Here is a 15,853-nt window from a genome sequence, read left to right on the forward strand (position 1 = left end):
GGCGGGGAGGGCTCCGGGCCGGCGAGTGGTCGCTGTGAGATGGGAATGGCTTTAAAATTGAGGGCTGGAGCCTCGGCATGGGTGGGGGCGGGGTGGGTGCCGGCGCGCCTTGGGGTAAGGCGTGGGTGGGGCGGGCTGGGGGCGAGTGCAGATTTGTCCCCGCTGCCGAGGATCCCGGTGTGACCTCCCCACCCTGCCCTTCGGCTCTTTTTTCGGATCTTCCTTCATCTAATTCCTGTTTTTCCCCCTGCTGCAAGCCTTCTTGGGTGTATGTACAAATATATTTTGCAATAAGAAGGAAGAGCATTTTACAAGTTAAAATACAATGGGGGCATGTATGAATTTTTACCCCCCCCGTGGGTACATATGTTTTTTGACACTGTTGAGTATTTTGTTTCTAACCATCTCCCTTCCTTTTCTTACCCTTTACCACCAAAGAGTGCAAGGCCTTTGATGTACAGCAAGTTGCATGAAAAACATAATTTAAACTTTCCGTTTTGCATGTTAGCTTTTGTGCAGATGTCCTTTTCCCAAAAGGGTTTCATAGAGTTAGTTAAAATAGTTGTGGAGTTCGGTGATATAAATAGCCAAGGGGAGAGAGATTTAGGTAGAAGCTTGCAAGGGGGGGCAGAGGGGTGTAGAAAGAAAACCTAGTTGAAATACATTTAGCAAGGAATGAATGTGAAGAAAGAGAGAGAGGCAATATAATTGCTTTGAGAATTCTTTTTATACATTTTGGTGCTGCTGAATATGTCGTTTCATTTAGTAGAATCAACATTAGATTTAGATTCAATTTCTTCCTCCATAGATCCAGGACATTTTCCCCATTTACTCCTCAGTACTTGGGAGTGAAATAGGAACATTTCTGAGATTACATCAATTTTCTGTGCTTTTTCCCAATATTTAGATAGATAAACCTTTTAAAAAGTTAACATGTTGGGTTGACTTACGGTTTGCTCTTTGGCCTTGTTGAATAATGAAATGAGATTAAAATTGTTTTGCACAAGTTCATGGCAAATTAGCAAAATGAATTCTTTGGTAGGTCCTTTGGATTCTGAGGGATGAGGTGAAGGGAGGCAGAACAAGCTTCCTTTGACAATCTCTTCGGCGACATTCATTTCAGTTTCTTTTCCTCTCTGTCTGGAGCCAGTGATTTGCTGGTAATGAATGCAGAGAAAATGGGTGTTGTGTTTGCTGTGTGTGCGCTTTGGTGATAGAGTTCATATGAATCATTACTCCTCACCCCAGCAGTAATGTTCCCGAAGTTTTCTCTTCGTTCTATGTTTCATGGTAGTTTAACCTTATTAACTCTTCTGCAGGCTTTTTGTACACTTAAGGAAAACTCTTTAACTGTGGGTATTTACTTTTTTCTGGTAGGTCTTGCTTAAATGTAAGGCTCTTACTGTGTATTGGAGGGGAAGGGAAAATGGAAGGGAAGTTTTGAACCAGATATACAATGAAAACCATACAATACGTCTTTAAATATTTCATACCTGGAATCTCTTTTTTCCTTCTTTTTAATGCAGTACCAACTATTGGAGACCTACCTTTTTCCAAATTGGTGCTCTCGGTGGTGGTTGTATGTGTGGGTAGTACTAGGCTGTTAGTATCATGCCAGCCATGGATACCATCTCTGTGTTTACGAGAGTAAACATGAACAGAACTCAGTTTTAATTGGTATGTTTTCTTTTTCCAGGAGCTGGAGGAGGGAATGATATTCAGTGGTGTTTTTCTCAGGTGAAAGGAGCAGTAGATGATGATGTAGCAGAAGGTAAGAAAGTATTTAATAATGCAAAATTTGAAAATATTAATAGAATCTTTTCAAAATCTTGACTACTGAGAGATTTCCTTGAACTTGAGTCTTTTTTAGCTCAAGAATATTTTGTGTTTATTGTCCAAGAAATGGAAGAACAGTTTTAAAAGTTACCCTTCCTGAAAAATAGTCTTAAATTTCTTTTTTATGCCTTGTTTTATTATTTTTTCTCCTGAAAGGAGAAAATGATTTAAATGAAAGGAGCAGTAGATGACGATACGTATAAAACCACAAGAAATCTCTGAGGTCCTTGTGATAAATGTCTCCTTGTTACATAAATCCCACATACAAATAAATGGTGGTGTATTTTTCATGTTTGTACAGTGTTTTTAGATAAAATTGAAGTAGCGGCCCTCAACATTTAGCTCAGAAACCTTCGTGACAGCATCTTTTCATTTTATGGGAAGATTTTTAGCTTCTTTTGAACTTGCCTACTTTGGGAGAGTGGTGTTGATTGTCATATTCTGTGAAGAAACACTGGTTCAGATTATTCATTTGTCTGTCAGAGGTTGATTTAGGTGGATAAGAAAGTGTCAACGCTATAAATATATAGCTTGTTTCTGGCGAGCTTATATTCTTGTGCAGTTAGGAACTGTTGGATCAGTTGAAGTGCTTAAGTGTAATTTTTCTCCAAAATTTGTTTATTAATGTATTTCAAAAGTTCATTTAGGCTGAGCGTGGTGGCTCACGCCTGTAATCCCAGCACTTTGGGAGGCCAGAGTGGTGGAGGATTGCTTAAGCCCAGGAGTTTGAGGTTGCAGTGAGATGTGGTGCTACTGAACTCCAGTCTGGGTGACAGTGAGACCCTGTCTTAAAAAAAAAAAAAAAAAAAAAAATTCATGTAAAGTCTTGAAACTTGAAGGTTTTGCATTCATTTGAGATGGTCTTAGGTGGTGGGAGGCATTATTTACCACAAAGTAGTTGGCATTATTTCATTGTTCAGAAATGTTATTTAAAGTTTGAATTTTAATAGTATTGTCTTGAATTGTGGTAGGAATTTTCCAAACAATACTCAGATAAATTAAAACATGTACTTTTTATTTTTTAAAGATTTGTGTAGTGAAAATTTATAAATCTTTCTCTAGATTGTATTGTCTTCATATTAAGATCATATTTCTGACCTGTCTGAAGAATACTGTTTGTTTTGAGGATTTTTTCAGGTGGTGGTAGGATGATGGCTTTGTGTTGAGCCAGTTGAATGCTTTTGTTTGCTTATGTCAGTGTCATTCTTAATGAAGTGTCTGATCAGAGTGTGGCAAATCCTATGGGGAATCAACTGGCATACGTTATACTTGTCATATCTTACAGAGCTCTCTTATGTTCCTTTTCTGTTGAATCCTCATCTGTTTTTCAGATGAGAAAACAAACTTACAGAAGTTAAGAGACGATAGTGTAAATTAAGGCTTTAAGGCAAAGCCTTAAGTGTTTGACTTGTTTAGAGAGATAAATCCTAATTTAAAGGGAGGAGTTGTGTATTACTCATTTTGTAACTCCATTACCTATTGAATAGTAGGCACTCAAATATTGGATCAAATATTGCTATTGTGTAATACTCACCAAGTTATGAAAGTGCTGTATATTTGGAAACATTCTTTGATTGAATTCCATTTATTCCCTTTAATCAAAGGTCTCCTAAATGCTGATCACTGAAGATACTCAGTTAGAAGAAGTTGATGTTCCAAACTGAACATCACTTATACCCTAACTGAACCAAATGATAACTTGTGATATACAGTAAGTCCTCAGTTAATGTCTTGATGAAAACTGCGACTTTAAGCAAAACTGATGTATAACCGATTTTTCTCTCAAGATTATTAGGTGATTAAATATGAAATGTCCGATTTGGAATCAACAGTTTATTATATCTCAAACAATAAGCAGTACAATTAATCAGAGTATGCGCCTAAACTGTTGGCATAAGTTTTGCCATCTTGCTTATGCCGAGCAGTGAAGAAGCCTGGAGAGTAAGTGGTGATAAAATCATGAAAGATGTTTTCTGCAGCTTGTTGAAAATTGAATATTTTTCCTTGCAAGAAGTGGTCCAAAGCCTGGAAGAAGTGGTAGTCAGTTGGTGCAAGGTCTGGTGAATATGGTGGATGACAGAGTGTTTCCAAGTCCAGCTGCTGTAGTTTAAGCAGTGTTGTTTGTTCAACATGTTGTTGAGTGCTGTCTTGGAAGAGGATTGGCCTGTCTCTATTGACCAATCTTGGCTGCTTAATTGCAAGAATCCTCATCATTTTGTTCAGTTGGTTGCAGTAGACATCTGCTGTAATCAACTGACCAGGTTTCATGAAGCTGTAGTGGATAATACCAGTGCTGGACCACCAAACACACCGTTAGCTTTTTTGGATGAATATTTGGTTTTGGACTGTGTTTCAGCACTTCATCTTTATCCAACCATTGTGCTGAACGCTTGCGATTGTCAAAAAGAATCCATTTTTCATCAAAAATAATAATATGGTGAAAAAATGGTTCGCCTTTATGTTGTGACAGCAAACTTCAAGATGATTTCTCTTTTTCTGATACTTGTTTAATTCATGTGGCACCCACCTATCCAGCTTTTTTACCTTGTTGGTTTGTTTCAAATGGTCCAATATTGTTGGAATAGTAACGTCCAACCTTGCTGCTAATTTTATGCGTAGGTTGTGATGGATTCGCTTCCACTATAGCTTTCAGCTCATCATTGTCCACCTTGATCTCAGGTAGCCCGTGTGGCTCATTTTAAAGATTAAAATCACCAGAACGGAGTCTCTCAAACCATTGGTGTACTGTGCATTCATTCGCCACATCCCTCCCAAACACTTCGTTTATATTTTGAGCTGTCCGCACTGCATTGGTTCCACTATGGAAACTCATGTTCAAAAATAACAAAAATTTTTGACTTATCCATGGTTTTACAAAATTTGCTCTAGAAAACATTTGGAAGATAATCACAAGCCAAAAACTGTATGTTTGAAAGAGTGAGGATGTACCTTGACAGTAAAAATAAAATAAGAAATGTCGGCTGTGCACGGTGGCTCACGCCTGTAATCCTAGCACTCTGGGAGGCTGAGGCGGGTGGATCACTCAAGATCAGGAGTTCGAGACCAGCCTGAGCAAGAGCGAGACCCCGTCTTTACTAAAAAAATATAAAGAAATGATCTGGACAACTAAAAATATATATATAAAAAATTAGCCGGGCATGGTGGCACATGCCTGTAGTCCCAGCTACTTGGGAGGCTGAGCCAGAAGGATCGCTTGAGCCCAGGAGTTTGAGGTTGCTGTGAGCTAGGCTGACGCCACGGCACTCTAGCCTGGGCAACAGAGCAAGACTCTGTCTCAAAAAAAAAAAAAAGTCAAAGTGAAAATGTCAGGGATATCAACTGTCAAATTTAGTACTTAAGGAAATCGGACATTTCATACTTAATTGCCTAATACAACGAAATGTTGAGCAAAACAACTTAAAAGTCACAGTTTGCAAGAACCTGTTGATGTTAAGTCAGGACTTACTGTATATGATGGGTGAGTTATAATTCTGGTAATACTTAGCAGCTGCATTTTACTGCTGATTCATTAATTTTCTTTTGTAGTTAAATATTTTAACATACAGCACATTCTGAGCATCTTAAAAATGCGGAGACTTAGTGTGTACATTTTAGTACAAATATGTATATTTTAGGAAAAACATGACTTGTTCTAGTACCTATGTCAATATAAATGTATTAAGTGTAAAAAGCATCCAGTTTTCCAATTATACTGCTTTAATTTGGGTATTTTTGCATATTGTAGTTTGTGTATCACAGTCTATTTATTTTACTAAGGGAAGATTTGCTTTTCTCAAGTAAAATAAAATTATTAATACATTTTCCTCCTAGGTTTAGACTATAATCTCTAAACAGGTTACATCTAGGTCAACCTTTAGTTTAGCTTGTCTATTTTCTGTTAATGGTACATCTCAATTTCTTTCCCGTCAAAGGCTCCAAATTGTCTCTCTTCCCATCTACATGCAGTCAGCTGCCAGGACATACCATTTTTCCTTCTGTAATGCCTTAATCTTCTCTACACCCACTTTCGCCTTTGTTCAGATTCGCACTGTTTCCCATCTGGTTGCAATAACTTCCTAAATTATTCCCCGCTTCTTCATCCTATGTTTTGCTTTTAAATTAATCTTAAACGCAGTCCCAGTTTTGTCCTTTTCCTCAGAAATCTTCAGTGAATCACTGCATCCACTGGATTAGGAATTAAATTGAAACACTCCAGCCTAGAATGTACAGCCTTTCTCCAGGGTGGCTTGTACTGCTCTAAGTTTATTTGCTGCTGTGGCTAACAGTCCAGCTAAATGGATGCTGTTCTTCCAACAAGTTCTATACTCTCTTACTTCTGGGTCTTTGTTTTTACTGTTCCCACCTTGGAATGCCTGACACTTCTCCCATAGTTCTGTTACCAGGATCCTGCTCATCCTTTGAGTCATTTCTATAACCCTTTTACTTAATTGCCTTTTTTGGAAATAACTTATTTTTTACATTTCCTTTGTTATGTAGATATCATATTTAGTACCCCAAACCCCTACTGTTAATACTATAAGCTTAGTGCAGAACTAATTTATCTTTGTGCCTTGTGCAGGACATCCTATATAAACTGCTCTGCCTAGAACGAAGCCTAGCACATAGTAGGTATTGAGTATTGAATGAAGGAATATAAATGTTGCTGTTGTTTTTAAGTTTTGAAAGTGAAAGAGAACTGGTGAAAGGTAGGGTGATTGAAGTGTACTTCTGGCTATCATTTATTTATTTATTTGGCAGGCTTTTTATAACTGAATTGATGATATACAGCTGCATAATACAAAGAAGTCAGGAGGCCTTGAGTTTTTACCCCAGCTCTAACACGAACTATATCGCTTCGGGTAACTACTGCTGTGGGTTCCTGTGTGCTTAGCAAAGAAATGACAAGACTGGATTAGGTGATTTCTGCTGTTCCTTGTACTCTGATCTTGTTAATTTCCAAAGCTGTCTTAGAAAGAAATAGCCCAACATTATTACTACTGATAAGTTGTTTGAGATACTGGAATCTCTAGAGGCCTTAATTTAAAATAAATCATTACTGGCCTTAGTTACCCAGGCTCACAATTTTTCATTAATTACATTACAGAGCTAAAACAAAACTTAACGTTTGACCATATACTGTCATGTCTTTTGGCCCACAGAGGCCTTTTCCTTGCATTTACAGCCTATATTGGGGTACTTAGTCTATACACAGGTCATCTTCAGGCACCCTAAGTAGTTTGCCTGTGGTGAGGCACTAAAATTTCTATCACTTCAATATTCTCATGTCATGAAGTTTTCATTTTACTCTTCATGGTAGCAGTAACAGCATATGTTCTGTACTTTTAATTTCTCCTTTATTGACAACTTTCTGTCATGAGACAGTAGATGTGAGCACAGACTCAGATGCTGGGCTGCATGGTTTGAATCCTGTTCAGTCACTTACTACTAGTGCAATCTTGGGCAAGTCAATTCATCTCTTTGTGCCTGTTTCCCGTTCTATAAAATGAGGGTAATAATAAAACCTGCCTTACAGTGTTGTTTTGATGATTAAATAGTTTATGCACATGAAACAGAACAGTACCCAGCACATAAGAGCCTTATAAGGATTTAGATATTATTTGAACTTTTCTAGCAAGTAAGGGAGAGTCCTTGGAATATGAGAAAACTGGGGAATTGTCTTTAAAAGCTACTAAATACTTCTTGGCCAAAGTGAAGGAATGGTATGTATATGTGTTTTATGCATATTCTTTGATTCCACTAATAAAAAATTCCGAAAAGCATTCAAAACTAGGCTGTAGGTCCAGGTGTGGTGGCTCATGCCTATAATCCCAGCACTTGGAGAGGCCAAGGTAGTAGGATCACTTGAGGCCAGGAGTTCGAGACCAGCCTAGGTAACATAGTGAGACCCTGTCTCGTAAAAATAAATTAAAACTAGCCAGGTGTGGTGGTGAGTGCTTGTAGTCTCAGCTGCTTGGGAGGCTAAGCTGGGAGGATTGCTTGAGCCTAGAAGTTTGAGGTTGCAGTGAGCTATGTTCATGCCACTGCACTCTATGCTGGGGCAACAGAGCCAGACCCTTTCTCTAAAAGAAAAAAAAAATTTCTTTTCTTTATTTGTGGGAGTAAATTATTAAAAATTCAAGTACATGTGGATAATCTGAAGTGTATAGTATTTGGTCAAAATATGGAACTATTAGCCATTCAAGATAGTTGCTTTATTTTAATGCAGATTTTAATTATTTAATAATTTTAAAATATTAAATAATTTTAAATATTAAGTATTTAATGCTTTCATTTTAATGTAAGTATAATTTTCCTCATCTCCATATTTGACAATCTTAAACTTTCTTTCATAGGAAATTATTTTAGGATATGATTTTATTACATGAAGCCTTATTAGGAAATTTGGATCCAAATGCATTGTATCTTTTCAGCTCTTTGTTTCCTGTTTCTTTTTGGTAGAATTTAGTCTTGTGGACTGGTTCTTGGAAAATATTTTTTAAATGGTAAAGTCTAAATACACCCCAAATAAGGACATAAGAATTATTGAGACACAAATAATCCTTAGGGTATCACACAAAATTTAATGGTTTTCAATCTATTCCATAATGTTTAGTGCTACAATATAAACAGAATTTAAAATCATTTCTGTGATTTAGCCATTAAGGTAGTAGAAAAAATACTAAAACCCTGTTTTGCAGATTTCAAAATAGTGGCATATCAGCTGTATTCCAAAACCTAATGTTCTATGGCAGAGGTCTTAACATTCTTATTTTTATGACGTGTGACACTGCTTTTGCTTAACACTAGCATTACTACTACTGACTGAAGTCTAGTAGACCTCACTCAGTACAATCACTTGAGTAAATTTGCCATTAAGTAGCATGAATGACAGTATTTATCTAGTGTTAGACAATTTCTTTTAGTATTTAAGATACTCAGTTTTTTCTCATTCTTTTATTCATTAAAAAATCATGAGAAATAATGACCACTGAAAGCATATCAGCTGGCATTTTGTCTTAAGTTATTAAAATAAGCCAAAAATTATACTTGGTTATTTCTTAATACTGTTTAATAGTGAACTAAATTTTAAAATAAAGTCAAGTCCTTGAAAAGTGTGGAATAAGCAGAATAATGAGAGATAGTTCAAAGCAAAAAATTTGTTAAATCAATAAAGAGGTTCCTGTATGTTAAGTATTTGCACGTGTATATTTGCCTAGTTTATCTTAAAGTTGAGTTGTAGGAAGAAAAGTACATTTTAAGTTTCTTATGCTGTTAAATAGGAAAACTGAAGGATTGGAAATAGATATATTAGCTGATATCTTCAACTATAATCTCTTTGCCCTTCTTATAGATGACGATGGAAATTATAATTGAGTAATCAAGGATCCACAAGTAGAGAAGTAAAGGCCTGTATGCAAATTAGATTTTTTTTGTAAATAAACTGCTATATAGTCAGTGTAAGGTAGAGATAGCCATAGCCATCTTAAGGAATCACAGCAGCTGGCATTTTTTGAGTGCTTAATTATGTACTAGGCACTGTTCAGGTGCTTTATATGTACTAATTTATTACTCTTCAGAAAAATCTTTTGAAATAAGTAGACCCTGTTGAGAAGGTTAATTTATTAACTATATAATGTTGAACAGATAGTGAAGCTGGAATTCTTACTTCAAACCTGTTTATTTTCCTACTGTAATTTTATTTATCTCAAAACTTGATCTCCTCTTAGTTCAGGTGAAGGTGTTCAGGTTGTCGGATACAACTTTTTTATAACAAGGTTTATTTGTAATGAAGTAATTTAATTTGGAGATTGACTGAATTTTCTGCTAATGGCATTCTTAAATTGGGACATGCTACAGATGGGTTATAAGAACTTGGAAACCTTCTGAAGTTGTATGTAACATTGTATTGTGTACGATTGTACATATGTGCATTTTCCTGGTCAGAGTCCCTAATCAATGTCAGAACCAGTATTATTTAGTCCAGTGGTTCTCAAAGTGTGGTGTGGCAACCCTTGGACTCATTGAAAAGGTATGTGAAGTTGAAACTATTTTCATAATAATACTAAGGTGATATTTGCCTTTTTCACTGTGTTGACATTTGCAGCAGCAGTGCAAAAGCCACGTGGGGAAAGCCGGTTGGAGTCTTAGCATGAATCAAGGCAGTGGCACCAAATGGTACCCATAGTCAGGCCAATCTTCATCACCGTGTGCTGGCAGTTTAAAAAAATGCCAGTTTTACTTAAGAATGTCCATGATGAACCAGTAAAAACTATTACTTTTATTAAATCTCTACTTGAATACGTCTATTTATTAATATTTGTAAGAACTACTGACAAACCATGGTCATTCAGACTTAGATATTTGGCAGACATTTTTCTCAAATGAACAGTGAACCTGTTGCCTCAATGGATAGTATTTCTTGCCCATCATAAAATTTGAGCTTTCATGCAAAAATTCGAATTTTGGAAAATATCTGCCATCATGAGCTTGAGAACTTCCCAATACTTAAAAGACTGTACAACTGAAATCGATAGTAATATTAATGATTGTGATTTTTGATACTGTGTACTGAAATGTGTCAGTGTTCAAAAGAGCTGCGTAACTCAGTGAGATCAATCTTTACAAATGACCGATGCATGCGATGTTGTCACGCATAAGTAAAAGTGCAAGCTAGAGCATTGAATTTTAATGTAATAATGGACTACTGATACACTTTTGGATTTCATAAATCTTTTGGTGCAGTATCAAAGGGATATCCATAACTACATGAAAAACCTATCAAAATATTCCTCCCTTTCCAGCTACATAGCTCAGTGAGGCTGGATTTTCTTCATATATTTAATTGGATACAACATATTGTATGGACACAACATACAGTGTGTTGAATACAGAAGCAATTAAGAGAATCTTAATTCTTTTAGGCCAGATATTACAGAGATTTGCAACAATGTAAAACAATGCCATTCTGGCTAATTTTGGGGAGGGGATTATAGTCATTTTTCAAAACATTTTTAATGTGTAAGGTTTACTATTTTACAATGAATAAATATTTTAAAATTTAGAAGGTCATTGGTATTCTTGTGTTTTAAGGGGGTAAGGTGATACTGCCATCAAAAAATTTGACAGTTGTTGGTTTAGATAGATTTCATTTTACTAATAGTGCTTTAAAAGTCTCATGAACCACAAGTTAAGTGATCAGAATAGTAGACTGCTTTTGTCTATAAAGCTTTCCTATAAGAGTGGTTTCTGTGACTTGGGATTGTTTCAGCCTGCTTCACTGTTCTTTAGATATCAAATTAGATCTGCCTTAAGCTCTTTCCTCTTATGATCTTGGTGAAGAAAGGATGCCTTTAGGACTTTAAAGTATCTATTTTTAAATTTACCTCTCCCTTATAGAGATTAAATACCAGTAGCATATTTGCCAAAATAATTTAGCCCTAAAAGTTTTTTAGGGTTTTCCTTATAATGTCTCTGCTCAGATCCAGCTATCAGTAACACTTAATTACTGAAATTCTTGGAGCCTAGTTTAGTACCATTTCTGGGTTGGCTGCTTGGTCAGTGGAAGTAAATTGGTGACTTTGACATTGTGTTTTATTCTGAGCCCAACATGTAACAGTTTGATATGTTTTCTTTTATTCAAAGAAAGGTATAAAATTTCCCAACTCTGAACTACTAAAGGAAGGGGAGAAGGAACGGTGTTTTTCTGTAAATCCTAAAGTACAGCGTAATTCTACTTTAAAGTAGTTAAACAGTTTCCCACTCTAAAAATGTAGTATCAACACTTTATGGCTTACTATTTGTAATATTTTTGTGGCTAATATTTTTCTACTCTTTTAAAAACAATTTGTCAAAATATGTAGGACTTTAAACTAGCTATAACAGTTTTCTATCCATATTTAAACATTGGGTATATTAAAAAAGAAACTCAGCTAATTTTTAAAAATTAATATGAATGTTTTTAGTTAATATTAGCAATAATCGATTAAAATTTCATCTAGATCTTTGCTCTTGGCATATGTGTACTCCTTTTCAAATTATTGAATACTTCTATATGCTGCGATACCAAGGGTTATATTCTTGTAACTTTAGTTTCTGTTTGTCAAATCCTCTGTGCATGTTCAAATATCAACTGAGATTTCTACTTCTAAAGTCTTTGATCTCTTTTATCCAGTTCACAGGGTTTATGGACCAATGACCCTGTTTAAGAACCTCTGCTTTAATCTATAGTTTTGCCTGTGGTTACACGCCTACTTAAACTCTTCTATTAAGACTCTAAATTTGGAAGAATCAAGGATATTTTATATGGTAATGATGACTTTTAAGCTATTAAGAGGGTATTCTTTCTTAAGAATCCTCTTATCATTTATTCTTGATACAATGGTGAAGGGAAAAATCTTCTCTGAAATAATGGACTTCACAGATTTAGTGTGTTCTCTTTTTTTTTTTTTTTAATTAAAAACTGCTGTCTCTCATGGCTAAAAATATTAGAGGGTTATTTTGGATTTTTGAACCAGTTGCTCATTTTATACTTCATTCAGAAGGAATTTAAATTCTTCAGCAGCCTGTATTAAGAGAAACCAGAGTAGATAAAAGGGATTGGTGACAAAATGTTAAAAATTTTCTAAAGATCTGGAACAAGGTTAGATCTGGAACAGTGTTGCTTTTCAGAACCTGCCATTGCAGTTCATTGTAGGTCTGCTCTAAGTGAAAGTAGCTTTCTGGTGTTATGCCATGTGTGTTTTTTCAGCTTACCACAAGGTTAAGATCTTATGGGCCTAGACTAGATGAGTTTCTAAGGCAGCGTAAGAGTGGGACTGCTATTGGCTAATAGAATGGGAAGGCTCTGTGTCAAGAGAAAACAGGCTACTCTAGCAATAAATAATCCTTATCAAATTCTGTGTCTAGGGATGCAGCATGCAAAAATGCCTAAAGGAATTGGAAGTAGTAGCAAAGGGATTACTTGTTCCCAGTATTTTTTTTCCCCCTTGACATAAAAAGAGTATTATTAATTTGTCTCTAGCAGCAGAACCAGTTCTTAGTGAAATATTTTTCAGCTCCCTAATATTTTATGCACTTTATGAAAAACATAAAATTTACCATCTTAACCAATTTTAAATGTACATTTCAGTAGTGTTCACTGTATTCACATTGTGAAACACATCCCCAGAATTTTTTCATCTTGCAAAACTGAAACTCTATACCCATTAAACAACTCCTCTCTTCCCTTCCCCTCAGCTCCTGGCAGCCATCATTCTGCTTCCTGATTCTGTGAATTTGACTACTTGAGATGCCTCGTATAAGTGGAATCATACAGTCTTTTTGTGACTGGCCTATTTCACTTAACATAATGTGTTCAAAGTTCATCCCTGTTGTGTAGCATGTGACAGGATTTCCTTTCTTTTTAAGGCTGAATAATATTCCATTGTTTGTATATACCACATATTGTGTATTTGTTATCCTGTGATGGACATTTTGGTTGCCTCTACTTTTTAGCTCTTGTGGGCTCCTAGTCTTTATAGAGCAAAGGTGAGACTTTAGTTACTCAGCCCCAAGTCAACAAGTATATGCTGTGGAGAATGAAGGAAATAGAAGACGTGGTTCCTTCATTTTTGGTATATTAAAGGTCAATTTTATTGAAATGAACATTTTCCACAGCACTTTGGCTTTTGGTATTAGTTTGTTTATGATATTGTGAGATCCTTGCCTATTCCACATAAAAATTTTATAGACAGTGCTGGAATCTAAATAGTAGATTATTTTTTCTCTCCCAAGTTGACATTATGCTGCTTGATATTGAGATGGGGCTGTAGTACAAACACTTAGTTGTTTTTTGGGGTTGAATGAAAGAACCACATATCTCAAGTCTGAGACCATAAATATGTCTTTCAGTGCTTTTAAATGGTTGTGTGTTAGAATTTATTAATTAATATTACTGGAAATTTTTCCAGGTGAAGGTTTATTGTAGCCTACAAGCCTTAACCTTCATTTTAACAGTTTGCCAGCTCCTTAAAAAATTTAAAAGATTTACTTTATGACCCAGCAGCTCTACTCCCAGATATATGTCTAAGAGAATTGAAAACATGTGTCCACACAAAAACTTGGACATGAATGTTTATAGGAACGTTACTTGTAATATCCAAAAATTAGAAACAACCCAAATCTCCATCCGCTGATGAATGGATACAGAAAAATTGGTGTATCCATACAAGGGAATATTATTCAGACATAAAAAGGAATGGAGTACTGATATATGTTGCAATATGGATGACCTTTGAAAACATTATTCTAAGTGAAGAAGCCAGCCATAAATTAGGCCACATACTTTATATGATTCTGTTTATATGGTATGTCTAGAAGAGGCAAATCTGTAGAGACAGAAAGTGGATTAGTGTTTGCCAGGGACTGGGCAAGGGGTGGGGAGTGGGAGTAAGGACAGTGATTGCCAGTGGGTACTGACTGAGTTTCTCCAAGGGGTGATGAAAATGTTCTGGAATTAAATAGTGGTGGTGGTTGCACAATTCCATGACTAAGCTAAAAACCACTGAATTGTACACTGATTTTGAAAAAAGAATACTAGTAAAAAACTAAAAAATAGGAGTAGAGATGAGATAGGATTCACTCTTCTTTAAAATGAGTTTCTAGAGCCAGTAAAAAACTCTGCATTTACGAAAGCAATTAAGAAAAAAAAGCTTTGATTTTACAGTATCGTACTTATGTCTCATACACAGACTACATCTACATCTGACTCTCCACTGTATTAATCAAACCTAGTTTGCACATCTTTTGTATGAACCAAAATATAAGGCAAATATTTTGATAATAGCTAGGTTTAAAAATCTAATACACATAATGGTAAATAAAGAGATCTGCAGCAAATGCTTGCCTCATTCTTACCCCGTTCTCCCAGTTTCTGTGTCCCCTCCTCAGAGATCCTGCCACAAATTTCTTATATTCCAGAAGTATTTTATTTTATATTTGCATATGTTTTTAACTTAACAGGGCATGTTTATCATTTTAGAGTTTAAAGCAGGAAAAATATATTCCAGAAATCCATGAATTATTGGGTAAGGTCTATAGGCCCTGTCTTATAGAGGATCTGATGAGTTGCTTGAGAAGTTAGCATTTTCTTTAGGCCTGTGATTTCTGTATGAAGAGCTGCTGAGAAGATTGTACACATTTGAAATGTGTGTCTGTATATGCAATTAGTAGACTTTAAATAAAGCTCAGTAAATTCTATAATAATTAATGTCTAAGATATCCCAGTCTTTAACAGTTCGGGTTCATTGATACCTGGAGTCCGTGCTGCCCGGCGTATGGTGCAGTGGCATGATCATAGCTCACCCAACCTCGGACTCTTGGTCTTAGCTGGGACTGCAGGTGTGCACCTAATTTTTTCTATTTTTAGTAGATTTGGGGTCTTGCTCTTGCTTAGGCTGGTCTCGACCTCCTGACCTCAAACGATCCTCCCACCTTGGCCTCCCAGAGTGCTAGGATTACAAGTGTGAGCCACCACGCCCATCCTGTTTTACCTCGTATTATATTAGACTTTAAGCCTTTTTGCTTTCTTCAGTTGAATCTGATTGTTCTGATAGTGTGCAAAGTGACCGTGTCATTTTGATGATCAGTTAGTTAGAGCTATACTAGAACATTATAGAGTAGGCTAGATCCTAAAAATGTAATGTGTTTTTTTTTTGTACTGTTCAGTAAACATACAGACCCTTTTGGTTACGTGTACACCATCTCTAATTTCTTGGGAATTTTGTTAACATTGTTTAAAATGCTAAAATGTCATGATTTGTATCCTCTTCAGGTTGATGAGAATAAAGCTTCTTTAAATTTTTGCTATGCAGATATTTTTTAATCTTAAGAATTTTTATTCAGTAAAGGAAAAATAAATGTTCAAGAAACTGAGCTGACTGCCTGTCAGTGTAAGTGCTTTATGTGCATTACCTCATTTAATCCTCTCAACCAGTCTCTGAGGATAAATTATTATTTTCATTTTATAAATGGGGATATT

The 15,853-nt window shown here is 35.8% G+C and overlaps 1 protein-coding gene across 1 annotated transcript in view; it reads left to right on the top strand.

The window, feature by feature from the left end:
• Positions 1–15,853, top strand: part of LOC105825222 (serine/threonine-protein phosphatase 2A 55 kDa regulatory subunit B alpha isoform-like) — a gene marked incomplete at its 3' end in the record, with an annotated part of 55,297 nt that overhangs the window by 556 nt on the left and 38,888 nt on the right. The window contains exon 2 of the mRNA XM_012662926.1: positions 1,697–1,771. Coding sequence (XP_012518380.1) covers positions 1,697–1,771 — 75 coding nt within the window. The remainder of the gene's footprint in view (positions 1–1,696; positions 1,772–15,853) is intronic.

This window comes from Propithecus coquereli, unplaced genomic scaffold (genome assembly GCF_000956105.1).
Source record: "Propithecus coquereli isolate 6110/MARCELLA unplaced genomic scaffold, Pcoq_1.0 Scaffold79, whole genome shotgun sequence".
Classification (NCBI taxonomy): domain Eukaryota; kingdom Metazoa; phylum Chordata; class Mammalia; order Primates; family Indriidae; genus Propithecus; species Propithecus coquereli.